At 26.4% G+C, this 26,245-nt stretch overlaps 7 protein-coding genes across 7 annotated transcripts; 5 read left to right on the forward strand and 2 right to left on the reverse strand.

The window, feature by feature from the left end:
• Positions 1-281: 281 nt before the first annotated feature.
• Positions 282-2,839, forward strand: DICPUDRAFT_75136 (uncharacterized protein; the record flags this gene model as incomplete). Its single annotated transcript, XM_003284115.1, has 3 exons — positions 282-583; positions 662-1,743; positions 1,839-2,839. The coding sequence occupies 3 exons, from the start codon at positions 282-284 to the stop codon at positions 2,837-2,839; spliced, it is 2,385 nt and encodes a 794-aa protein (XP_003284163.1).
• Positions 2,840-3,344: 505 nt separating this feature from the next.
• DICPUDRAFT_27199 (uncharacterized protein) lies at positions 3,345-7,438 on the forward strand (the record flags this gene model as incomplete). The annotated part of the gene is made up of 3 exons (XM_003284116.1): positions 3,345-4,210; positions 4,309-5,741; positions 5,916-7,438. The coding sequence occupies 3 exons, from the start codon at positions 3,345-3,347 to the stop codon at positions 7,436-7,438; spliced, it is 3,822 nt and encodes a 1,273-aa protein (XP_003284164.1).
• A 496-nt stretch (positions 7,439-7,934) lies between these two features.
• DICPUDRAFT_27183 (uncharacterized protein) lies at positions 7,935-8,577 on the forward strand (the record flags this gene model as incomplete). The annotated part of the gene is made up of 2 exons (XM_003284117.1): positions 7,935-8,241; positions 8,525-8,577. Coding segments are annotated over 2 exons (360 nt in total), but the record flags the coding sequence as incomplete, so codon positions are not given.
• Positions 8,578-9,001: 424 nt separating this feature from the next.
• DICPUDRAFT_45258 (uncharacterized protein) lies at positions 9,002-14,883 on the forward strand. The gene is made up of 4 exons (XM_003284118.1): positions 9,002-9,112; positions 9,486-9,569; positions 9,651-9,861; positions 9,966-14,883. The coding sequence occupies exons 2-4, from the start codon at positions 9,525-9,527 to the stop codon at positions 14,807-14,809; spliced, it is 5,100 nt and encodes a 1,699-aa protein (XP_003284166.1). The 5' UTR covers positions 9,002-9,112; positions 9,486-9,524; the 3' UTR covers positions 14,810-14,883.
• Positions 14,884-18,036: 3,153 nt separating this feature from the next.
• On the reverse strand, positions 18,037-19,968 carry DICPUDRAFT_27213 (uncharacterized protein; the record flags this gene model as incomplete). The annotated part of the gene is made up of 2 exons (XM_003284150.1): positions 18,037-19,127; positions 19,176-19,968. 2 exons carry the CDS (start codon positions 19,966-19,968, stop codon positions 18,037-18,039), a joined length of 1,884 nt encoding a protein of 627 aa, XP_003284198.1.
• A 577-nt stretch (positions 19,969-20,545) lies between these two features.
• On the reverse strand, positions 20,546-23,946 carry DICPUDRAFT_147928 (uncharacterized protein; the record flags this gene model as incomplete). Its single annotated transcript, XM_003284151.1, has 5 exons — positions 20,546-20,740; positions 20,858-22,975; positions 23,058-23,245; positions 23,327-23,570; positions 23,650-23,946. The coding sequence occupies 5 exons, from the start codon at positions 23,944-23,946 to the stop codon at positions 20,546-20,548; spliced, it is 3,042 nt and encodes a 1,013-aa protein (XP_003284199.1).
• A 1,605-nt stretch (positions 23,947-25,551) lies between these two features.
• DICPUDRAFT_147929 (uncharacterized protein) lies at positions 25,552-25,919 on the forward strand (the record flags this gene model as incomplete). Its single annotated transcript, XM_003284119.1, has 2 exons — positions 25,552-25,684; positions 25,882-25,919. 2 exons carry the CDS (start codon positions 25,552-25,554, stop codon positions 25,917-25,919), a joined length of 171 nt encoding a protein of 56 aa, XP_003284167.1.
• Between the last annotated feature and the right edge of the window lie 326 nt (positions 25,920-26,245).

Here is a 26,245-nt window from a genome sequence, read left to right on the forward strand (position 1 = left end):
AAAAAAAAAAAAAAAAAATTTATTATTAAATAAACTAAAATTAGATAAAATCATAAAATAAAATGATCAAATAAAATTATTATTTGAATTTTTTTATTTGAATAAAAATCGAAACCCCCATTCCAAAAATAAATATTTTTTTTAATTTTTTTTTAAATTTTTTTTTTTTGATTATTTTTTTACTTTCTTTAATTTTTCCAATTTTAAAACCAATTTATATTTAATATTAAACAATTATTCAATAATTTAAATATATACATATTTTTGGTTATTTTCAAAAAATGTTGGTTTTAATTAAAACACCAACAATTACATTCTCACTTGATGTTCAACCAGAGGACACATTAGATATATTATATAGCAAAGTTGCAGAAAGAACTAATAATAAGAAATATCAGTTTCAATTAACTTTTGCTGGAGATGTTTTATCAAAAGGGACACTAGGTGCAAGTGGTATTAAAAAAGAAAGCACTATTCATATGATTTTAATCAAAGAGATCAGATTAACAATAACCTATTTAAGTAAAGATTATTCAGTTGAAATTCCAAATAATGCAGGTTTAAAGATTTCACATTTAGTTAGGTGTGTATAAATGAATTTAGGTTATTTAATTCAAATAATTCTAAATTATACTAACAATTTAAATAATTAAAAATATAGACAAATAAGACAATCATTATCAACACAAATACCAGCAGTAGTTCCATATTCAAATACCATTAGATTATATAAAAATGACAATAGATTGTTATCAGAGCATTTTGATTTACAAGAAAACCTTTCAAACTATGATACGGTTTTAATGGAAATCTCTATACCATCAATACCCCCTCCCCCACCACCTAAAAATAAAACAACTACAACCACCACAACTACAACCACCACAACCACAACCACAAGCAAATATTCAAAGAGTTTTAAAAAATCATATGATACCTCATCAGAAAGCGACTCTTCTGACGACGAATATAATAGAAGAAAACTATTAAACAAAGAATTAAGAGGATTCAAAAATGACTATTCAGCAAGTAGCACCCTATCAAAGATTGATAAACTTAACGAGGAGAAATTCCTATTAAATGAAAAAGCAAGATTAGAAGAAGAGAGAATTGCAAGAGAACAAGAGCAAATGGCAGACGATAATTTATTAAAGAGCTTTGTAGAGTCGTCCATGTCATCTGATGTTCAAATTGTATTTTGCTTTGATACCACTGGAAGTATGGCAACTATTATCCAATCAGTCAGAACCCAAATCGTACAAACTGTAAATAGATTGATGAAAGATATTCCAAATATTCAAATTGGTATAATGGGTATGGGTGATTATTGCGATGGTATAAATGTATTAAAAACACTAGATCTTTCTTCAAACATTGACGAAATTGTAGCATTTATTAATAGTGTACCAAATACATCAGGTGGTGATGCACCCGAAGCTTACGAATATGCATTACATAAAGCCAAAGAACTATCATGGTCAGAACACACAAGCAAAGCTTTTGTAATGATTGGTGACTCAAATCCACACGAACCAACATTTACAAATCTTTCAATTAATTGGTTTAAGGAATGTGATGATTTATACGATATGGGTATTAAAGTATATGGTGTACGTGCACTTGGTGAATCAATATTTTATGATGATATTGCTCAAAGAACTGGTGGCATTTGCATTAATTTCAAAAAATTCAATTTAATTACCGAAATGTTTTTAGCAATTTGTTACAGAGAAGCAAGTAAAGGTAAATATTAATAATACATCATTTATTAAACTATTTTTTTATTTTTAAAATAATGGTTTAAAAAATATATTCTAACTTTTCATTTTTATCTGTAGATCAATTTAATAAGTATCAAAACGAAATTAAAGAAAAAGGTGATTTTTGTGAAGAAATGAATGATATTTTAGATGATTTAAATAAAGAAAATTTTACTGTCGTTAAAGAAGATGAATCAAAATCATTAGAGATTAAAGAAGATAACAATAATAATGAAGAAATAACACACACTACAACTACAACTACTACAACTACCAATACTGCAACCACCGCCATTCCAGATAAAAAAAAGAATATTGTTTTTAAGCAATATGGTGTACCCTCCTATATTAAAGTTAATGAACCTTGGTACAATATCAATCCAAATCTCCAAACTAATCCATCATATTTATACAACCCACATATTGGCTATTTCGAAAACTATAGAGTCGGTAAAAGAGCACAAACCTCAGCTGTGGTATCAGCTGCTGACGATAAATCAAGTATATCAACCTCAACTTCAACACTTTCATCAGTTGAAAATAGTGGTAAGGAAGGTAATCTTTATAAACTATTTGATTTCGAAACTAAACCACCAACACCAATCAACAACAACAATGGCAATAAAAAAGCAGTTGAAAAAAATATATATATTATTGGTGATCAAGGTATTGGTAAAACAACATTTGTTAATAATTTAAACTATGTTGGTAAGGGTTATAATAGTAAATTAAGATTCAAAGAAAAGCCAATGATGTCCGTTCAAGACTTTGAAACATGCGATTTATTTATAGTATGCTTTACACTCTCTGGTGGCTCCTATAACAACTTTACAAATTATTTCACCGAAATTAGAAAAAGAGACCCATTAAAGCCAATTGCCATAGCAGTACTCAAAACTGATTTACCAGGTGAACACAAGCCATCCTATCAACCAGATGCCACCCAACAACTATATTCCTTGGCTGGTACCATTGAATTCAATTCCAAGTTGACCGATTCAGAAGTTAAAACAATCGAAAAAAATATAAATTCAAAATTAAATTCAAAATCTTCAAAATCCTCTTGTACTTTAATGTAATAAAATTTAATTTTATTTGTAAAATAAACCAAATCATTTTTTTATTTTCATCATTAAGTTTCACACTCACATTAATTTAGTAGAACACTTTTGATTTCCAAATTTAATATTCCAAAACCAAAAAAAAGAAAATTAAAATAAAAAATTAAAAACCCACACATCCATAAATAAATTTGTGTGTTATTTAATTTTAATTTTAATTTTAATTTTTTTTTGGCTAATTATTGTTTAAAGTATTAAATTATTTGAACAACCAAATAAAGTGCTAAAGTTCGTATTTTAATTTCTTTTTTGTAAAAAAAAAAAAAATGGAAAAAAAAAATTTAAAAAATAAAAAAATTTTTCGTTTTTTTTTTTTTTTTTAAAAAATAATAATTTTTTTTCAAAACATTCATTTTTTTTAAATTTTTCATTTATTTATCTTTTTTTTGTTTTAATAAAGGTGGAAATTTATTAAAAAAAGAAAAATAAAGAAAAAAGAAATTAATATCATTTGAAAGAAACAATGAATCAAATATTCAAACTTGTTTCTTTTCAACCAGCAGCCAAAACTGCAAGCAAAATAATTTCAATCAATGCTAACAACACCACCTATAACACCAAATGTAGTAATAAATCAGTATTCTATTTAAAGAACCAATCAACATTAAATAGATTTGGAACCAATAATTTAGATCACTCTATTATTAGATCATTTTGCTCAACAAACAATACTCAAAAACAAGAAGATTATGATTTCGAAGATGAAAGCGAATTTACAGAAAGTGAACAAAGTGTAATTGAAGATTATAATGATGAAAACGGTAACAGACCAAAGAACATGGGTTATGTTGAATCACACTTTTTAGATAAGAATATTCTCAATGATGCTACAACCCCAAAATATAGATTTGACCCAGATTTCGAAAATGGCAAATATGACTTTGATGAAATCAATAGAGATCAAGGAGATCAAGGACAATCAAGTAATATCGAAACCAAACCAATCGAAATTAATGATAAACAATTACCATACGATCACTCTGCTAAAATGGCTGAAAAAGCTTTAAGAACTCATTTAAATCGTTTCTTCCTCAAGGTACATCCAGATTTATTCTTTAACAATGAAGAACATAGACAAATAAATCAAAGATCTCTCACTCAACTTAACAATCTTTTACGTAACCTCGAAGAATATGTATCTGTAGCTGAAGATTCATCCAACACCACCAAACTTGATAAAATCCCACAACAAATTCAATTTAGATTCTTTGCTGAAGTTGATGAAAATGGTCGTATTGTTGAAGTTAAACAAGAATTTACCTTTGTTGATGCCCCAGATTCAATTTTAACCTCAAAATCTGCATTAGTACAATATACCACTGAATTAAGGTTAGTAAAAAAAAAAAAAAAAAAAAAATTAAAAAAGATTTTTTCATTTCATTTTTCATTTTTCATTTTTCCTAACAAAATTATTTTATAAAATATAGATTTAACGTTTATAGACAATTATATTCATTATTAGAAAAATCAGGTATCTCCATACCAAGAAATGAAAAAGAACTTTTAAAAAATCCAAAACCAACTACAGCCGAAATTAATGATGACCCATGGGAACAATATTTTTCAAAAGATCCAAGCAAATTATCTTTAAGTGATCAACTCAATGCATTCTTAGATCAATTCCCAGTTCACAACGATACATTAAGAAATCAATTTGCACCACAACATCAAAAATTAATCGATTTATTCGATGAAAAGAAAGTTTATTTCTACTTTGGCGAACAATGCAAGGGTGATTTAGATTATATGCGTCACTTAGGCTTTAGAGAACAAGCTGAATTCCAAATCGTTCACTTAAAACACAACCTTTTGGCTTTAGAATTTGCAGATTGGTCATCTTTACCAATTATCGTTGTTGATTCAAAATACTATAACTTAATGGAACCAGGTCTTACTAAGAGAGGTTTTGTCGTTCTTGAAAAAGATTTCGATCCAACTGTTGCCTTCACTTATATTAAAGAAGTCGTTATTCCAAAGACTATTAATAACTTCAATTCAATTGCTGGTAAAGCTCTTCACAATCGTGAAGTCCTCGAAGAAAAAACTCAAAAATTAGAACAACTCTTTGGTTCAAACGTTGTCATTGAAAACCTTTTCTCAATTAATCAAAAGACTATGGATAAAGTCCGTGAAGATTTCAATAGTGCCATGACCTTAGTTGGTGAATTAAAGATCCCAGCTATTCAATTATTAGAATCCAATAAAGCCGAAACCTGGAAAGACCTCCCAAAGACCAACTTAAAAGAATTTGAATTCGAACAATGGAAGTTAAAGAATGTTGAATCTTCAGAAAAAGATGCCATCGCATTCATTGCTGGCCGTGAAAAAGATTTTGTTCAAACTGGTCGTGTTTCTAAATTCGAATCTGAATATCAAGAATCTGAACGTATTCAAAACACCTTCGAAAAAATTAAAAATATTCAACAACAACAACAAGGCAATTCAGATACTCGTTCAGTCCCACTTCAATTAGTCGATAAATCACAATTTGATGTTATTCAATCAACACCATTCCTCAATAACTCATGCTCTGCTGTCGATCGTTTAACTCGTCTCTTTGAAGTTCCAACCAAAGTTCCATTTTTAATGGCCGATAGACCACTTAAACATCCTTTAGCTGAACTCAAAGAAGATATTAAGGGTCTTGAAGATCAAGATTTCGAAGATGGTGTTTTCAAGGCTCAAGACGAAGAAGAAGCTGCCATCATCGAACCAGATGATGAAAACGAAGATTTCGATACTGAAAAATATAGAGCTGCCTACGAACAAAATAAACAATTCCAAGAAGATAATGAAACCTATGATGACGAAGCATATACAGGTGAAGAAATTGACGAAGAAGGTGAAGTCGATGAAGAAGGTGAGGTCGATGAAGATGCTGAGGTTGATGAAGATGCTGAATTTGATGAAGACGCTGAATTTGACGAAGATGCCGAAATTGATGAAGATGCTGAACCAGAAACTGGCGATATTGACAATTTTGATTTTGAACAAGAAGAAACAAGAGTTAGAAATGTTGAAATTTTACCACAAGAAACTACACCAGAAAATCTTTCTAAATTATCAAGTATGTTCTCTAAACCAAATATTATTTCTGTTGAATCTAAAAGTGCTCCATCACCAGTCTTCATTTCAAAGATTAATTTCATGACTACTGGAAACAACTTTAACAATATGCAACCAATTCCAATTAGCAAACCAACCATCTCAAAACCAAAAGATGAAATCGATGAACAATTAGAAAATGATAAAGTTGAATCATCACCAAAGACTGAAGATGAAATTCCAAATGTTAATAATATTATTAAAGAAACTAAACAATTTGATGGTATTTCATCAGATTTAGAAGATTTCTTCTCTAAACTTTCACAATTAGAAAAAGATGTTACAACTCCAGAAAAAGAAACACCAAAACCAATTGAAGAAGACAAATCTGAAGATTCTACCATCACTACCGAAGCTGTAGAATCCACCCCAGAGGAAATACCATTAATCGAAAAAATTACTTATATTGAACAAAAATTATCAGACTTTAAATGGGACGGTATTAATTTAATTATTTCAGATCACTATAGATTTATTATCACTGAAGACAATAAATCTGGTTTTTGTTTCATTCCATCCAACTTTAAAGAAGAGGAGCTCTTTGTTTTCATCAACTCTATTCAAGATAGTTTCGATATCATCAATGGTGGCACCAAAGAAAAAACTGAAGAAGAGTACCGTCTCAAAGCTTTATTAGCCATTGAAAATAATGTCAACGAATTAAAACAAAGATATCGTCTCAAATCAGTTGTTATTAATAATAATAGTGTTCCAAGTAAAGCTGCTCAATATTTATTCGTTAAAAAATTCATTAGTCAAATGGAATCATCAGTCGAATCCTCACAACTTGCTACCTTCAAATCTATTGCTCCATATATCACCTTGGTTGTTTCAAATGAATACTCTATCGATTTTACAAATGATCTTGGCTCCATTGTCGACGAAAAGGATTATTCCAGTAGTAGATCCGCCATTGTCAGTGTTGATAACCTTAGTCTTAATGCCAATGTCCTTTTAGAATATATCTTTGTCACATTATCCGAAAACTCTAAATTCTTTAGAGATTTAATTACTAGAAGCTATAATGTACCAACTGCTCCAGAAAAACCAAGTCAAGAAAAAGTTATAGAAGTTATCAACAAGGAATTATACGGATTCGATAGAATTAAAGATCCAAATGCCCCACTCGAAAAACTCAGTATTAAAGACTTGAAATTCATTCCAAAAGAAGAATCAGCCTTTGATGAACTTATAAATCCAGAAGAATACTTCTTAATGAGAGATACTTTAGCAGAAGAATATGGCGAAGAAGCTGTCGACGAACTTTTAGGTGAACTTGCAGATGATGCTCTCTGTGAGGTACGTGATATCAAAGAAGATGATGATAACGAATTAGAAAACGAATACGAAAATGAAAATGAAAATAATGAAAATGACATTCAAGCAAAACTAGACATTTTAAATGCAACCGATTTTTTAAACAAAATAAATAAAGATGAAACCTCAAAATAAATAATAAGTAATAACAATAATAATAATAATAAACACAATAAATACTAATTAATAATTAATAAATAAATAAAATAATTTAATAATTAAGAAAAAAAAAAAAAAATGCATTAAATAAATTAAAATTTTATATAATAAAACTATGCACAATGATCAAATTAAAACATGGATTTGGATGTGGTGAAAATGTTTTTTTTGGATGCATCATGCAACCAACCCTTTTTTCGTTATCAATTCTTGTCAATTTATAAATAATTCATTTATTCGATGAATTTACTATTTCCATTTTTTCTTAAAATTTTATTTTATTATTTTTTCTTTTTTTTTTTTTATTTTTCTTTTTTTTTTTTTTTTAATTTTTTTCAAAAAAATTTTTTTTAAATTTTTTATTTTTTAATTTATCATCAATTTAAAATTATATTAAAAATGGTAATTTATAATATTTTATAATTACTTTATTTTTCCTATTGGTATTAACGTTATTTATTTCAATCGGATACAGTCTTTATATTTTAGAGTTAAAAGAAATGAACAAACTATTTTTTTACAAGCTGAACCATCAGATACAATTTTAAAATTAAAAAATGATGTCTCTGCAATTAATAAATTATCAGATAATCCATCAGAAAACATAAGATTTATTTTTAACGGTAACCCATTAGATGACAAAAAAACAATTTCTCAAACTAATATTCCAAATGACTCTGTAATTTTTATGGTTTATAGAACTGGTATGTTATTTAACAATAAACCCTATAATCTATCAATAAATAATATAACAAACAACATAACCAATATTATTAATAGTTATATAATATACAATATATAAAATATAATATATAATTAAAAATCATAAAAACAAAATATAAAGTGATCACTTTAAATAATAATGTAAATAATAGTGATCATGATAATAATAAATAATAATAAATAATAATAAATAATAATAATAAATAATCAATCAATATCAATCAAAACAAAACAGATTATTTGAAACATTATTTATTTTGATAGTTATTGATTGATGTATATATTTTATTTTAAATTAATATTAATATTAACATTAATATTTCTATTTATTTTATTTAGGTGATAAAACATATGAAGAAATTGCTCCAGCTCTTCTCAATCCAACTTATTAATAATTTATAAATAAAATAATAAAATAATAAAATTGTATAATCAATCTTTTTTAAATAATTTTTTTTTAATATAATTATTATTATCATTTCAAATAATTTTTCAATTTTTAAAAGATAAAAAAAAAAAGCAATGAATGAAAGTTTTTTAATTTGAACTTCAATCACTCTTTAAGGTGCTTATGTTGCGACCTCACAAAAAAAAAAAAACTTTTCCCACGCATTGCCAAAAAAAAAAAAATAAAAAAAATAATAATTTAAAAAAAATAAAAATTCAAAAAAAATAAAAATTTTTTTAAAATAATAAAAAAAAAATAATTTTATTAAAAAAATTTAAAAAAAAAAAATAATATATAATTTTTTTTTTTTTAATTTTTTATTATACTCAACTCAAGAAGCCATTAAATAACAATTATTTAATTTATATTCATATTGTCAGCCACCCGAATATATCTTTATAGGTTTTTTGTTGTTTATAAAATTAATTTATATTTATATTTATTTTCTTTTTTTTATGTTTTAATTAACCTTACAATAGGTAAGTTCAAATGATACCATAGCTGTATTTGTTTTTTTATTTTTTATTTTTTTTGTTTTTTTTATTAGTTATATTTTTTATATTCTTGATTATTGTAAAAAATAGAACAAATAAATATAGTATTTTTTCTAGTTATAAAATAACTAAATATGATGATCAACCACATAAATAATTGCCACATAAAAAAAATAAAAAATAAAAAATAAAAAAAAATTAAAATCTTTTTTTTTTTTTTTTTATTATTTTTTTAAATTTTTTAATTTTTTCACTTTCATATATTTTTTATTTTCAAAAAAAAAAAAAAAAACTAATAAATAAACAAACAAATAATTAATTAAACTCTATATTTTTTTATTATTTTTTCAATAATTAGGGTTATAGCTTGTATAATTATATATATATATAGAAAAAAATGAATAGTAGTAATTTACCAATTAGATTTCAAGAAGTTCTTCAAGTAAGTAATTTTATCAATAACAGCCATGTAATAGATAAAAAAAATTTAAATAAGGATACTAATACAATCATTTAATCATAGCTTACAAGTTTAGGTATTGGAGCCAATTCAATTGGTTTCTCTACATTAACAATGGAGAGTGAAAAATATATTTGTATTCGTGAAACTACACCAGACGATAAAAACAATGTTGTTATTATTAATACAGATAATCCATCACAAATTCTTAGAAAACAAATTAAAACTGATGCAGCCATCATGAATCCAAAAGAACCAATTTTAGCACTTAAGAGTAAATATCAAATACATTTTTAAGATATTGATCAAAAAAAAAAAAAAAAGAATAAATTATATTAATATTAAAATTTTTTTTTTTTTTTTTTAAAATTTATATAGTTGGTCAAGTTTTACAATTAATTTCAATTGAACAAAAAATGCAATTAAAATCATGTCAAATGCAAGAACCATTGGAATTTTGGAAATGGATTTCACCAAATACATTAGCATTGGTTACAGCAACATCAGTTTTTCATTGGACTAAAGAAGGAAATAGTGAACCAGTTAAAATTTTTGAACGTCATCCAGATTTACAAAACACAGAAATTATTAATTATCGTTCAGATTCAACACAAAATTGGTTAGTATTAGTTGCAATTCACCAAAGAGATGGTCGTGTTGCTGGTCGTATTCAATTATATTCAGTTGAAAAGAATATCAGTCAATCAATTGAAGGTCATGCTGCTTGTTTTGCCAACTATACTGTACCAGGTGCTACCCGTCCATCAACATTATTTGCCATTTCCTCAAGAACTCCAAACGCTTCAAAAATTTTAGTCTTAGAGGTCAATAAAGGTGATGGTCCAGCATTCCAAAAACGTGCTTCAGACGTTTTCTATCCACCAGAAATTGGTGCATCTGATTTCCCAGTCGCCATGCAAATCTCTGAAAAATATGAAATCATCTATATGGTCACCAAATTAGGTTATATTCATCTTTTTGATTTAGGAACTGCTAGTCTCATCTATAGAAATCGTATTAGTAGTGAAAATATTTTTGTTACTGCTTTTGAAGAATCAACCAATGGCATCATTGCTGTTAATAGAAAAGGTCAAGTTTTATCTGTTTCAATCGATGAAAGAAATATTATTCCGTATATTGTAAACACTTTAAATAATGTCGAACTTGCCATCTCTATGGCCTCTAAAAATAACTTACCAGGCGCTGATGGTTTACTTTCAAGTCAATTCGAAAGATATTTCCAACAAGGACAATATAAAGAAGCTGCAAAGGTTGCTGCTGAATCTAAAGGTACCGTTTTAAGAAATCTTCAAACTATTCAAAAATTCCAATCCATTCCACAAGTACCAGATCAACCATCACCACTTCTTCAATACTTTGGTATGTTATTAGAAAAAGGTAAACTCAATAAAATTGAATCACTTGAATTAGTTCGTCCAGTTCTTCAACAAAATAAAAAACAAATCCTTGAAAAATGGTTAACTGAAGATAAACTTGAATGCTCAGAAGAGTTAGGTGATGAAGTTAGAAGATTCGATTCCAAATTAGCCCTTTCAATTTACTATCGTGCTGGTTCATCAGATAAAGTTATTACCTTATTTGCCGAAGGTGGTGAATTCGATAAAATTCTTGCTTACTGTAAGAAGATCAATTATAAACCAGATTTCATGTATTTATTACAACGTATGGCTTCAGCCAATCCAATGGGTGCTGCTGATTTTGCAGTTAAACTTGTTAAAGAAGAAGGTGGTCCATACATTGATCCAAATCAAGTTGTCGAACTCTTTGCTGCCCGTAATATGATTCAAGAAACCAGTAATTTCCTTTTTGCTATTCTTACTGAAGATCGTGCTCAAGATGCTAACCTCCAAACCAAACTTTTAGAAATCAATTTAATCCATGCCCCACAAAATGCTGATGCCATTATGGGAGGCCAAAAATTCACACATTACAACCGTATTAGAATTGGTGGTCTTTGCGAAAAAGCTGGTCTCTACCAACGTGCTCTTGAACATTACACTGATTTAGCCGATATCAAAAGAGTTTTATCACATGCTGGTCATATGGTTAACCACGAATTCCTTGTTTCCTACTTTGGTTCATTAAATGCTGATGATCGTATGGAATGTATGCGTGATTTCCTTCGTACCAACCCACGTCAAAATCTTAAATTGGTTGTCGATATTGCTGTTGCCTACAGTGATCAAATGACCCCAGAGGCTATCATCGCAATGTTCGAATCATTCCGTCTCTATGAAGGTCTTTACCTTTATTTAACCCAAATTGTTGTCACATCCACTTCACCAGAGGTTCACTTTAAATACATTGAAGCTGCTGCCAAAGTTAATCAATTCAAAGAGGTTGAACGTATGTGCAGAGACAGTAACTATTATGATCCAGAAAAGACTCGTGATTTCTTAAAAGAAGCTAAACTCCAAGATCAACTTCCATTAATCATTGTTTGTGATCGTTATCAATTCATTACCGATCTTACCAACTATCTTTACAAAAATAATCACACTAAATATATTGAAGCTTACGTTCAAAAAATCAATCCATCAAATACCCCATTAGTCGTTGGTGCTTTATTAGATCTCGATTGTCAAGAAGATTACTTAAAATCACTCATTATGAACATCAATGTCAGAAATTTAATTCCAGCTGATGCTTTAGTTGAACAAGTCGAAAAGAGAAATCGTCTTAAACTTTTACTTCCATGGTTAGAAGCTAAAGTTGCTGAATCAAACATGGAACCAGCCATTCACAACGCTCTTGCTAAAATTTACATTGACAGCAATAAGAACCCAGAAGCTTTCCTCTTACACAATCAATTCTATGACAGCAAAGTTGTTGGTAAATATTGCGAAAAGAGAGACCCATATCTCTCATTTGTTGCTTACAAACGTGGTCTTTGTGATTACGAGTTAATTGAAGTCACCAACAAAAATACTCTTTTCAAGAATCAAGCTCGTTATTTAGTCGAACGTCAAGATCAAGATCTTTGGGCTTACGTCTTATCCGATCAAAATGAATACAAGAGATCATTAATTGACCAAGTCGTACAAACTGCTCTTCCAGAATCAACCAATGCTGCTGAAGTTTCTGCCACCGTTAAAGCTTTCATGGATGCTGATCTTCCAAACGAATTAATTGAATTACTCGAAAAGATCGTTATTGAAGGTAAAGAATTTAAAAACGCTAAAGAACTCCAAAATCTTTTAATTCTTACTGCCGTTCGTGCCGATAAAAGTCGTGTTATGGATTACATCAATCGTTTAGAAAACTTTGATGGCTCAAAATTAGCACCAATTGCCATCGAAAGCGGTCTCTTTGAAGAAGCCTTCTTTATGTACAAGAAATTCCAATTCAATGTTGAAGCTATCGAAGTTTTATTAAACAATATCAACTCTATCGAAAGAGCTCATGATTTCGCTGAACGTTGTAACCAAACTGAAGTTTACAGTAAATTAGCCGTTGCTCAATTAAGAGCCGACATGGTAAACGAATGCATTGAATCATTCATTAAAGCTAACGACACCGAATACTACCAAGAAGTTGTTTCTGCTGCTGAAAGAACCAATAAATATGATGATTTAGTTAAATTCCTCCAAATGTGCCGTAAGAAGATTAAAGAACCAGCCATCGAAAGTGAATTAATCTTTGCCTACGCTAAAGTTAACAAATTAGCCGAAATGGAAGATTTTATCAATTCACCAAACTCTGCACACATTCAAGTTGTTGGTGATCGTTGTTTCGAAAATGGTCTCTATGAAGCTGCTAAAATTCTTTACACCAATATTTCCAACTTCCCACGTCTTACTAGTTGTCTTGTTAAATTAGGTCAATTCCAAGCTGCTGTTGATGCTGCTCGTAAAGCCAATAGCACCAAGACCTGGAAGGAAGTTAGTGCTGCTTGCATTGACGCTAAAGAATTCCGTTTAGCTCAAGTTTGTGGTATTAATATCATTGTCCATGGTGATGAATTAGAAGAGTTAATTCGTCAATACGAAGACAGAGGTTACTTTAACGAATTAATTTCACTTTTAGAAAGTGGTTTGGCTTCAGAACGTGCTCATGTTGGTATGTTTACCGAGTTAGCCATCCTCTATTCTAAATATAAAGAAGAAAAATTAATGGAACACTTAAAATTATTCTACAGCCGTCTTAATGTTCCAAAAGTTATTAAAGCTTGTCAAGCTAATCAACAATGGCCACAACTTACCTACCTTTACATTCACTATGATGAACACGATAATGCTATTCAAACTATGATTAATCATTCAATCGAAGCTTGGGATCATGTTCTTTTCAAAGAAACTATTCCAAAAGTTGCCAAACTTGACCTCTATTATAGTGCCATTTCATTCTATTTAGAAGAACAACCATTACTCATTAATGATCTCCTCTCTGTTCTTTCACCACGTATTGATCATACCCGTGCTGTTTCACTCATTCGTTCAATTGGTCATCTCCCATTAGTCAAACCATACCTCGTTTCAGCTCAAGACCAAAATGTAGCCGCCCTTAATGAGGCTCTTAACGAACTCTACGTTGAAGAAGAAGACTATGAAGCTCTTAGAGCATCAATCGACGCCAACAGTAACTTTGGTACTATTGCTCTTGCACAAAAACTTGAAAAACATGAACTCCTCGAATTCCGTCGTATTGCTGCCTATTTATACAAAAAGAATAACCGTTGGGCTCAATCAGTCGAACTCTCCAAAAAAGATAAACTCTATAAAGATGCCATTCAATCAGCTGCTGACAGTAAAAACGCCGCCATTGGTGAAGAGCTTCTTCAATATTTTGTAGAACAAAAAAATCACAGCGCTTTTGCTGCTTGTCTTTATACTTGTTATGATTTCCTCAAACCAGATGTTGTTATTGAACTTGCTTGGAAAAATAATATCATCAACTACTCTTTCCCATATCTCATTCAATACGTTAAGGAATACACCGGCAAAGTTGACCAACTCATGGAAGATTTCAATACCCGTCAAAAGAAAACTGAAGAAGAAAAAGAACAACAAACCATGGAATCACAACAATACCAACCAGATCTTTCAAATATTTCATATGGTTATGCTGCCACTGGTGGCATGTTAGCTCTTCCACCAGCTATGGGATATCAACAACAACCACAACAACAAATGTATCCAAATCAAGGTATGTTAGGTTACAATAATCAACAACAAAACTATAACCAATATGGTGGTTTTTAAATTAAAAAATTAAAAAAAAAACTAAAAATATAAAATACATTTTAAAAATATATATATAAAATAAAAAAAAACAATTAAAAAAATTATTATCTGTCTGCTTCTATTTTTATTTATTTTTGCATTTTTTTGTTTTGGTGAAATTTTTTATAAAAATTTTAAATATTACAAACAAATTGCTATTTTCCCGTTTTCTTTTTTTTTTTTTTTTAAAATATGAAATAAATATACATATTAGTTTGATAACTATATTTTAATCCATTAATAGGCAAAAAAACTTCAATGTACAGCTCCAGTTTATTTAGCTGCCGTTTTAGAAGTTCTTGAATTAAGTTTAAATCTTTCAATTTTACAAAAAAAAGCAGAATTTCACCCCAACACATTAAATGGTCTATTAATAATGATCTCGAATTAAATCAGCTTTTTAAAAATGTTACTATTGCTTTTGGAGGTGTTTTTACACAAACTATAATTTATCATTTCAAAACTTCCAAAAATAAAAAATCTTTAAAGAAATTATTGGAAAAACTTCAAAAAAAAACAAAAGAAAACCCAAAAAAAGAAAATTCATCACAAAATATATAAAATGTAATTCATAATGGCTAAATAATTTCTATATTGGGTTTTATAATTAAAAAATAAAAAAAATAGTTCTATCATTTTTTAAATTCATTATAAATTTTTTTAATAAATTTTTATTTTTTTTAAATTTTAAAATGAAACCTTCAAATATAAAAAATATATAGTGATATTATGATTATAGATTAATGGTGATGTGCGAAATAAAGAGGTCAACCTGCTAATATAAGCATCAACACAAGTGAAATAGCACCATAATATTAGATTTATCAATATGGTTTTGTGAAGGTTTTTGAAAAGGAAAATAAAAAAATTATAATTAATAAAATTCAAAATTTAAAAAAAAAAAATTTTAAAAAAAGCGCTCATTGCAATCATAATTAAAAAAATGAAAAAAATGTTTAAAAAATTTTAAAGAAATTTAAAAAAAAATTAAATTTACAAAATTAAATAAATTTTTTTTTTTTTTTTTTTTTTTTTTTTTTTTTTTAATGTATTTTCATTCAGCTATCATACCAATTTCATTATCATGATAATGAACTACCAAATTCTTACTTTATTCCTTTTCCACATATCAATTATGAAATGAATTATAATAAAATAATATAAATGGAAAAATGATTTCTTTAAAAGGAGGATGTGTTTAATTTATTTGAAAATTAAAAAATTTTGAAAAAAAAAAAACCTCCCCTGTTTCAAATGATTACCAATTTTGATTGTAGCAGATCTACATTTTTTTGTGCAATACAAGTTTTACTTATTTTGGAATTGATGTTTTAAATAAATTAGGAAATAGTTATAGATTAATTAATTAATTAATTTTAAATTAAATTTTTTTTTTTTTTTAATTTTTTTTTAAAAAACTAAAAAGTATTTAAAGAGAATAATTTCATAAAATTTTTTTTTTTTTCATTATACACATTCAGGTAAGTGGTGGTTAATTATGTATTCTGCGTGGTGGGATACATAATTAACCGCTAATATATAGAAACAATTCACAAATATATACATTAAGGTAAGTGGGTGGTTAATTATGTATTCTGCGTGGTGGGATACATAATTAACCATTCGGCTCTAATATACTAACCTCCCCGTGGTAGAGCTGGAAACACTCTTTACAAAGAGTGGCTAATAGTATAAAAAATAATTAAAAATATTATCAAAACATATCGAGGATTTTTAGCATTAAAACATATCGAGGATTTTTAGCATTAAAACACATCAAGGATTTTTTAGCATTAAAACATATCAAGAATTTTTTAGCATTTAATTATTATAATTCAACTATAATTTTTTTATTTTATTTTGATACCATAATTTTCTAAAATCTATTATCATTATACACATTCAAGTGGATTGGATCATTCAATAATATCAAGATTTATTGTATAATAATTATAGGCTAATTATTTTATTGGATCATTAAAATATATCAAGTATTGTGTAAAATTCAAAATATATTAAATATTATGGATCAATAAAAACATCAAATATTATGTATCATTTAAAATATCAAATATAATTTGGCATATAAAAATATCAAGGATTATATAGCATTTAAACATATCAAGTATTATTTGGCATTAAAAAATTTCAAGAATTATATATCATCAAAAAAAAGCAATTGAGGAATCTTATAAATTATTACCAGTTAATTTAAGTTAAATAAATAAAATAAAATAAACTATTCAATAAATCTATAATCATAATATCACTATATATTGATGTTTTATAAAAAGGTAAAAAATGTGTTTATGAATATTAAATTTAACACATATTATTTTTATTTAATCAAATGATTAATTTTTATTTCAATGTTAAATGAGTGAGATTTATTATAATATGAAGTGGATTTTTTGATACATAGCAGTTTTCTACTTTTATAAAAATAAAGAAAAATAAAATTTGTATCATGTGATGTATTTTATATTTACTATTAATTAATGGACCATTTTACCTTTATAATTATTTAAAATTCATTTTTTTATATTTTAAATGTTTTATTTTTCATTTTTTCATAATAATGCAGAAAGAAATTGCCAATTGGGATAAACTGTTTTACTAATTTTTTTTTTTTTTTTTTTACATGTACAAAATATTGTAGTTTATATTAATTAAAAATTTAAATATAATAATGAAACAATTTCAAATTTTTTTGATTGTGTTTTAATTAATTTTCAAAATTAGATATTTATTTTAATAACTATACTTGTGTTGCTACTCTATTGTTTTAATATTTTTATCTTTCTTTTTTTTTTTTAATTCTTAATAACTACAGTACTTGTTTGTTCTACCTTTTCTAATGTTTTTGTTACTGTATAAAATAATGTATAATTTGGTATGAACAAAAAGGATATGGAACAATATCATATACAAGTCGGTAAGAATTATATTAAAGAGATATAACATAAAATATAAAAAGAAAGTTAAGAATCCTTCATTGATTAGACATAATAAAAGAAAAAGATTTTTTTTGAAGTTGTGGATAAAAATTTTATTGTGGAAAGATATTCAGAAAATATATAAACTCAATTATTTTGATAAAATTTTTATTTTTATTTTTTTAAAATACAATTTATTTATTTTATTTATTTACAAATTTAAAAACTTAAAATTGATAATTGGTACCAATCATCCTATATAGTATTTCTTTAAAATTCGAAATCATCTTTAACGTAGGTTGACTTTAAAATTTGATTCCATTCTTCTTTTTCTTTACCAGATCTAATATATAGTTGTAAGCTTTCATCTGGGATATCCAAGTCATTTAATTCTTCATCATCCAAATAATTTTTGTTATTATTTAAAAAGCAATCCAGTTGGATCGAGTCGAGGTCAGTAAAACCTTCTAAAATAGTATCTTCACCAACACCCTCAATCAATAGTTTCTCGATCGGACCCTCTAGTTTTATACTTGGGGCTGGCTTGAACTCTTTAAATTTATCGTAGAATTGAATGTCGTCTTTGGTTATTCTAGATTTATCAATTTGACCTTTTCCCAACAAATCTAATTTCACCTTGATGAGTCTTAGTTTTTTAATTGTTTTTTTATATTCTGATTTAATATAAGCTGGTGGGAAAGGGGTGTTTGGATTATCACTTTTTAAAATTGCTTCAAATATCTTCTTTGTACCCTTGAAAGTGGCGGTGGTTGATGTTGTGATTGCAGTTGTTGATGCTAAACTTGAAATGCTTTTAGTGTCACTTGATTCATCGCCGCTACTACAATCATTTGATTCTTTATTGAGAGATTTCAATTTCTTAATAGCATTTGGACTCTCATCGTCAATGGCTATTTCACAATTGCTTCTCTTTCTGTTTTCTGGTGTTTGTATTTTTGTGGGAATATCGTTTAGATTCTCATCGTCAACGATGTTATTTAAATTATTTTCTTCTTCATCAAAGCTATCGTCATTGTTTTCTTTTTCTAAATTCTTTTCAATTTCAAACTCTTTGTCTTCGCCACTACTTTCCTCTTCTTTTTCTTCTTGGTTGTTTTCATCAGGCTGTTGCTTAATTAAAAAATCTTTTAATATCATCGGTAACCATTGATAAAAATTTAAAGGATTTACTAATTGTGAAAAAAAGGGACTTTCTTTGTAATATGAGGTAAGTTGAGCTTCGATTTCTTTAATTCTTAGATTTGTACCATGTGATGGGGCGTTCATTTCTTTAACTAAATCTTCAAAGAATGGTTTCATTAATTCTTGTGCCTTGCTTTTACCTTTAGCTTTTCTTTTACCTTTAACTACAGTACCTGTTTTATCGCTAACAATTGACCTAAAGTAACCATTGATATCAGTGTTGTTTTGCTTTGGATCATCACCATTGTCGATACCATTACTATTAAAATGATTTAAAATATCTTGAGAAATAGTTGTTAACTTGTAACATTGTGCTAAATATAGACATGCGCAATAGATAGAGCTTGGGTTTCTTCCATCAGAGAGTGAAATAGTTTTACAAAACTTGATAAGTTCGGATGCTAAACGTTTGGTTGATTCGCAGTCTTCGTGAGAGTAGCTATATGACTTTTTTAAAATATTACAGCCCCTATCCAAATAGCTAAATTCTGATAATTCATCCACTAAAATACCAGCCACCGATTGAATCTTCATTGATATTTTCCCAATAGTATAATACTTTAAATTTAATTTGATACCAATGTCTGCTAATGTAGTACCTTTATTCTCTGATCTATATACGATATGGGCCAATGCTGCACATACATAACTATAAGTTGGATCTATTCTTCTAATGGGCCTCCACTTTGAAAACGCTAAATAATAATGAGTTCTCATTGTATTCTTGAAGCTAACTGAAGTTTTTAATTGATTACATATATACTCTAGGGCATCCTCAAATTTATTGTGGTATGGTCCTTTGCAGCCTGTGTTTGAAAAATAAACTTTCTTGGTTGTTGTATTTGAGTGGCCTCCTAAAGAAACATTAACACCAGGAGCTGAGAAATCCAATTGTTGTGTAAATCTTCCTAACTCGCTTTGGATATTACCACATTCTTGACAAACCAACTTTTCGTCAATATCAACTACATCTCCATTACAACTTGAACATTTTGCCATTTGTATTTATTATTTATAAGAAAAAATAATACAATTTAAAATATATATCTATTTATTATTTATTTTATTGGTTATTAATTAATTGTTAATTATTAATTGTTAATTATTAATTATTAGTTAATTATAAATAATTAAATTATTTAATTATTTATTATTTATAAAATATTTGTTAAAATAAATTTTTATTGATAAAAATTTTAAAATAAACAAGTGTGTTTTTGTTGTGGTTGTTTATAGTGAAAATATTTATAAAGAAGAGATGTGGATGTTATTTTGAAGTGAGTAGTTGTAAACAAATATTAATTAAAACTTTGGTTGTTTGCAAACTAGTTAAAAAAAAAAAAAAAAAAAAATTAAAAAAAAAATAAAATAAAATTAAAAATAAAAAAAAAAAAAAAATAATTATTTTTAATAAAATTATAAAAAAGTTTTTTTAAACTTTTCTCATTTTTGTTTGATTTAACAAAAATGGAAATAAAAAAGTTTGTGAAAAGATAAATTTATGGGCGATAAAATAAGATTAATTCTATTTAAATTTTTATTTAATAATTATTATTTTATTTTATTTTTTTGTTTTTTATTGTTGGAGTTTTGATAATTGATTTTTTAAATTAGTATTTTCCAATTCAATCTTTGAATAAGCTTCTAACAATTCGTCTTGTTCTTTTTGTAATGATTCGTATTTAAGTACCATTTCATTGAGCTCTCCCTTTACTTTTGCTAAATTTAATGAGTTTGGATCACTGATAACTGAGCTGGGTGAGGATACAATCTATTTATTGATAAAAGAAGATTTTTTTGTTAATATAAAATAGTTATATTTTTTTTAAACATTTAATTTCCATCCAAAAAAATCCAACCTATTATTATTAATATTATTATAATTTACTTTTTTAAGAGCATCTTCTTTTTGTTGTTGAAGAATTTGATTTTCATTTAAAAGTTGAGAAATTTTTTGATTTAATTGAGAAACTTCAGATTCTAATGATTGAATACGACTTGAATTTACTGAATGATTTTGTTCAGAGTCTTGTCTTAAACGTAAAAGTTCGAAATAATCTGAAGAGTCTAATGAACCTCCACTATTGTTATTGTTTTGTTGTTGAGCCTTTGATTGTTCCAATTGGTTAGATAGCTCTTCAATTTGCTCATCTTTTGTGCATAATACATCCTCCAATTTATAAACTGCATCACTTAATGAAGTAACTTCTCTTACTTTTTCTTCTAATAAATGTAAAAGTTCTTTTTCTTTTTCGTCTGATTTCATTGTTGGTTGCTGCTGTTGTTGTTGTTGTAATAATTGTATTTGTTGTTGTAATTGTTGAAGTTGAATTTGCTGTTGTTGTGAATGGTTTTGACTATCCAATCTTACTTGGGTTAGTTGTGTCATTAAATCGTGATTTGCTTTTTTATAGTGATTGAGTTCTGACATTGCTTGTTGATATTCTTGAGAATTGTTTTGTGTTGGGGTTTGTGATTGTGATTGGCTATGGTCGTGTCTATGTGGAATAGCTGGTGATGATGTTTGTGGTGATGATGTTGCAGAGGAAGTATTTACTGGTGGTGATAGTGATGATGTTTGTGGTGGTTGTTGCTGTGATGGTGGTTGTGTAGTGGTGGTAGTTGTAGTGGTATTTGCACTATTATTTGTTGGTCTTTTGCCTGGTCTTGGTTTATTAATATTTGTACCAATATGTCTAATTTTATCATAAATATCTTTAAAGAATAGGGTATAATCGAAATCATATAAAACAATAGTTTTAGCTGAACTACTTGATGGATCAAATGTATCTTCAGATTGCTCGGCATTTGTAAATTGATCTGATTTTCTAACTGTATCCAATTTATCTTTAAATATATTAATTGTAATTCTATGATTAATGATTGAACTAAGATTTGAACGATTTTGTTCTGCAGTTTCGTCATTCATGTATTGGGCACAGATACCTAAAATTAAAGCTGCTAAACCTTGGATATGTGGTTGTAAGGATGCTGATGGATTGCCTGTGGAGGAGGTTGATACAGTTGATGGAGAAAGAATTAATTCTACCAAAAATGCTAAATTTTGTGGTCCTTTGAAAAACTCTTGAATGCTATTGGGTGATTGGTCTAACCAAACTGATAATAATTTTAAAAGACCAATTTTTATAGTTGGATCAATGTCGTGTTTTTTTGTATTTAAAAGTGACTCCATTAATTTAGTGAAAAGAGTTAATGGTTGCTTTTCTGCTGCTGCTGATGATTTTGGTACTTCTAATGGCATCTTTAATAATTGATCTTTGGTATGGACAGAGTCTTTCAACATATATAATAAAACCACACTAGCAAACCAAAAACAAGAGATATCGAATGGCTTTCCTGCGATTGGAGTTTCCCAAGAGAATAATGCCTTAAACAAATGTTGCCCAATTGAAAGACTTTCAAACTCTAATTGTTGTTGATGCTTTAATTGTTGTTGCTCTTGTGGAGATTGTGGTTGTGAGGATGGTGGTGATGATAATAATGATCCATTTGAGTCAGAGATAATTGTTGATGCCAAAGCCATTTGAGCCTCTTCATTGTTGTAAAGATATGATTTGAATACATGGAAAGCTGCGCTCTTTTCAATTAAATCTTTGCTATACAACATTACTGTAGTTAAACGAAGAAGTGCGGTTTGACCTTGCTTCGTTATTTCACTTTTCATTGTGACACCACTAAGTGCAGAGATATTTTCATTACTTAAATGGATAATTTCGCCAAGTGTATATAAACTCTTACTTCGAATTACTTGAGATGACATTTTACCTAAGCCTAAACGAATGATTAAATTCATGATGCCGCATTGAGAAATAACAATTTGATTTAATGGGGTACTAGTATTATTTCTTTCTACCAATATTAAAATTAAATCTAATGTTGACATTATAATTGTGAATTTGTTATCTGATAATATCCACATATCAGTATTTTGAACTTCTAATAGTGATGACAACTCTTGAATGCATCTGGTCTCTCTAAAGAAATTCTTTACAAATAAAAAAAATGATTAGATATTTTTTGTTTGAGAAATTTTTTTTGACTGCTATTTATTATAGGATAATACATACTTGATTTGAAACATTTCCCTTAAGTAAATTATTTAAAATTAAAATACCATCATTTACTACAACACCACCTTCTGATGAACCTTCTTTTTTAATAATACCAAGGATAATTTCAAATGCACCCTCAAATGCTACAATCTTTTGAATTTCTTGATTTGATTTTGTCAATTCCAAAATAATTAATAATGCCTCTTTATTATTTTAAAAGATTTTGGGTTAATTATTAAATTTTTTTTTTGTTTTTTTTTTATTGTCTAATGTTTTATATTTACCATTTCTAATCATATCTCTTGAATCAGTTAATAATGACATGATATTTGGCATTGACATTGGGCATGATAAAATTGCTTGTTGAACTGCTTCAAATCGATTCTTAATTAAGATATATAAAAATCTAGCAATATAATATCTAACATAATAATCGTTTAATTTTAATAAATCTGTAATAACTACAAAATTTTCTTTTGAACTAATGAAAAGTTCAGTATTATGAATTTCAATAATATTATCATCTTTCTATAATAAATAAATAAAAAACAATTATTTTTTATTAATAAAAATATATTTAAAATACTAAACTAGGTGCTATACTTACTGGTAAAGTTGTCATAATCAATGTTAAAATTTGAATAATTTCACGTACCAACTCAATGTCATTTTGATTTTCGGATAATAATGTTGTTAGAATTGACATTTTGGACCCAACCAATTGATGACATGATCTATTAATACTGATTAGTTGCGAAACTGCATCTTTTTTGCCTTCTAATTCTGTTGACTCTTGAATCTTTTGAAACAATGCCTCCACTGGTACATTTAATCCGCCACTATTACCTGCCCCACTTGATCCTTGGCCCTTTCCTAAAAGTCCCCCAAACCAACCTTTATTCATTTTTAATTTCTATTATTATTATAAAATATTAATAATAATTTTAATTACAAATAAAAGAAAAGAGAAATAAATAAAAAAAATAAATTAAAAAAATGAAAAAAATTTTTAAAAAATTTTTTTAAAAATTGGTGTGTTGCCAACATGAAAAAAAAAAAAAAAAAAATAATACATGTATTTAAAATTATTATTATTATTATAATTATAATAATTATAGATTATATTAAATTATAATTACAATTTAATTATAGATTATATTAAACCAAAATATTTTAATATTAATTTTTTATATATAATAAACTTGATATTTACTTTTTTATATTCATTGAAATTATGAGATTGAGTTTTAATAAACAAAAAATATATTATCTTGTTTGTTGTTGAATTTACCTTAAAAAAAATTGGGTGTGTTGTTGTTAAAAATATCAATATACATTTTAATTATTTTATAAAGATAAAAAAAAAAACAATCCTTATAAATTTTTACAAAAAAAGTGAATATATATAAACATAAAAATAGAAACTAAGGTTAAAATATAAAAATATATATTTATTCAAAATATTGCTAAATAAGAACAATAATAATTTAATCATATGAAAAAAAAATTTTAATTTTTTAAAAAAAAAATTAATTTTTTTTTTTTTTTTGATTTTTTTTTTAAAATAAAGAAATTTTTTTTTTTTTTTTTTTTTTTTTTTTTTTTTTAAGGTTTTCACAATAAATATAATATTAAATAATTTTAACTATTTAATATTTGTTCTATTTATTCGAATTCAACTATAGTATAGGTTATTAATTCATTTGAAGCGTAAGATTACAAGAAATAAATCACCACACAACCATAAATATAATTATTTTTTGTATTCCCACACAATGTTTTATAATATAAACATAATCACAAATGAACATTAATAGCTTTTAAAGAGACTTTTCAGTTTTAAATATCATTATCAAGTTAAAATAGAAAAGAATATATCAAAACAATTTCATTCAAACATTTAACAGATTGGTTAACCAACACCAATTTAAATTCCTTTTTATCAAACCAAATTTTCAATTCCATTAATATATTTGATTTTTAAAATAATGACAATACAACAATATGAAGATTTGGGAAACCATCACTCTTTTAATTTATTTAAATCAATATAAAACATCTATATTTTATAATCATTCACATCCCTAGTTTAAAATCTTTACTAATTAATTTTATTTTATTAGTTTTATTACATTGTAGCAAAAGGTAGATATATTATAATATTTTCATTGGATTTTTGGATAATCGGACTTTATAGAGACTGAAATAAAATAAAAACACAAGATATCTAATCAATTTTTTTTTCTATTACTAAATTTTCAGTTCATTTTAAAACATTCGAAGAAAACTTTTTTATTTGGAAAAAGTTATTAATCATTGTTATATAAACCGAATTCACTATACGAAAAACCAATAACAGAATCTCAGTCTATAAACTTAAAAATTTATAAATTGTTTTATCTTTAGGTTTTAATCACCCCTATTTATTTATAAAACACCAAAAAAAAAACCGGCAATTAGTATATTGAATCAATAAAATCAAGATTTTCAATTAATTCAACAACAATATATGTCAACTCCCAAAAATAAACAAACACCACAATCCTCCTCTTCACAACCAACAGATATAAATAATAATGATGTTCATTTAAATACATCACCATCTAGAAGTGCTCCCCAACAACAGCAACAAAGCCCATATGGTAATTATCACTTAGTTTATTTAATATTTATTTTTTTTAAAATAAACATAATCACTAACACTCTTATTATTTTAATAATTTTAAAAAATTTATTAATTTTATATATCTAAAAAAAACAAATAATTTATCTAATAACTTAATTATTTTTATATTATATATTTTATATTTTTTTTCTCTTTTAATTTAAAAATATTCAGCTTTCAAAAAACAGTATGTCTTTAGAATTTATTATTAATTTTTTATTTATTTTTTTTTAATTTAAATTTTATTTTTTTTTAATTTTGTTTTTTTTTAATTTTTTTTTTTTTTCTTTTTTTTTTATTTAAATTTTTGGAATTTCATTTTTTTTTCTTTTTTTTTTTTTAAAAATATATTTGTTTAATAAAAATTTATTATATATTTTAAATTTTATATTATCTTTTTTTAATTTATAAAAAATTAAAAAAAAGAGAAACAGTTTATTGTTTTTGTTATTTCATAATAAAAACCCCAGAATCATAAACACAACACAAGTTATACTAATTAGAAACCTTTTTTTTTTAATCCCTCGAACCTCTTTAG

The sequence above is a fragment of the Dictyostelium purpureum genome, assembly GCF_000190715.1.
Source record: "Dictyostelium purpureum unplaced genomic scaffold DICPUscaffold_20, whole genome shotgun sequence".
NCBI classification, from domain to species: domain Eukaryota; phylum Evosea; class Eumycetozoa; order Dictyosteliales; family Dictyosteliaceae; genus Dictyostelium; species Dictyostelium purpureum.

Coding starts and splice junctions, on each gene's coding strand:
- DICPUDRAFT_45258 (XM_003284118.1), top strand. CDS start 9,525: ATGAATAGTAGTAATTTACCAATTAGATTTCAAGAAGTTCTTCAA. Junction 9,570..9,650: donor GATTTCAAGAAGTTCTTCAA/GTAAGTAATTTT, acceptor ATTTAATCATAG/CTTACAAGTTTAGGTATTGG. Junction 9,862..9,965: donor ACCAATTTTAGCACTTAAGA/GTAAATATCAAA, acceptor AAATTTATATAG/TTGGTCAAGTTTTACAATTA.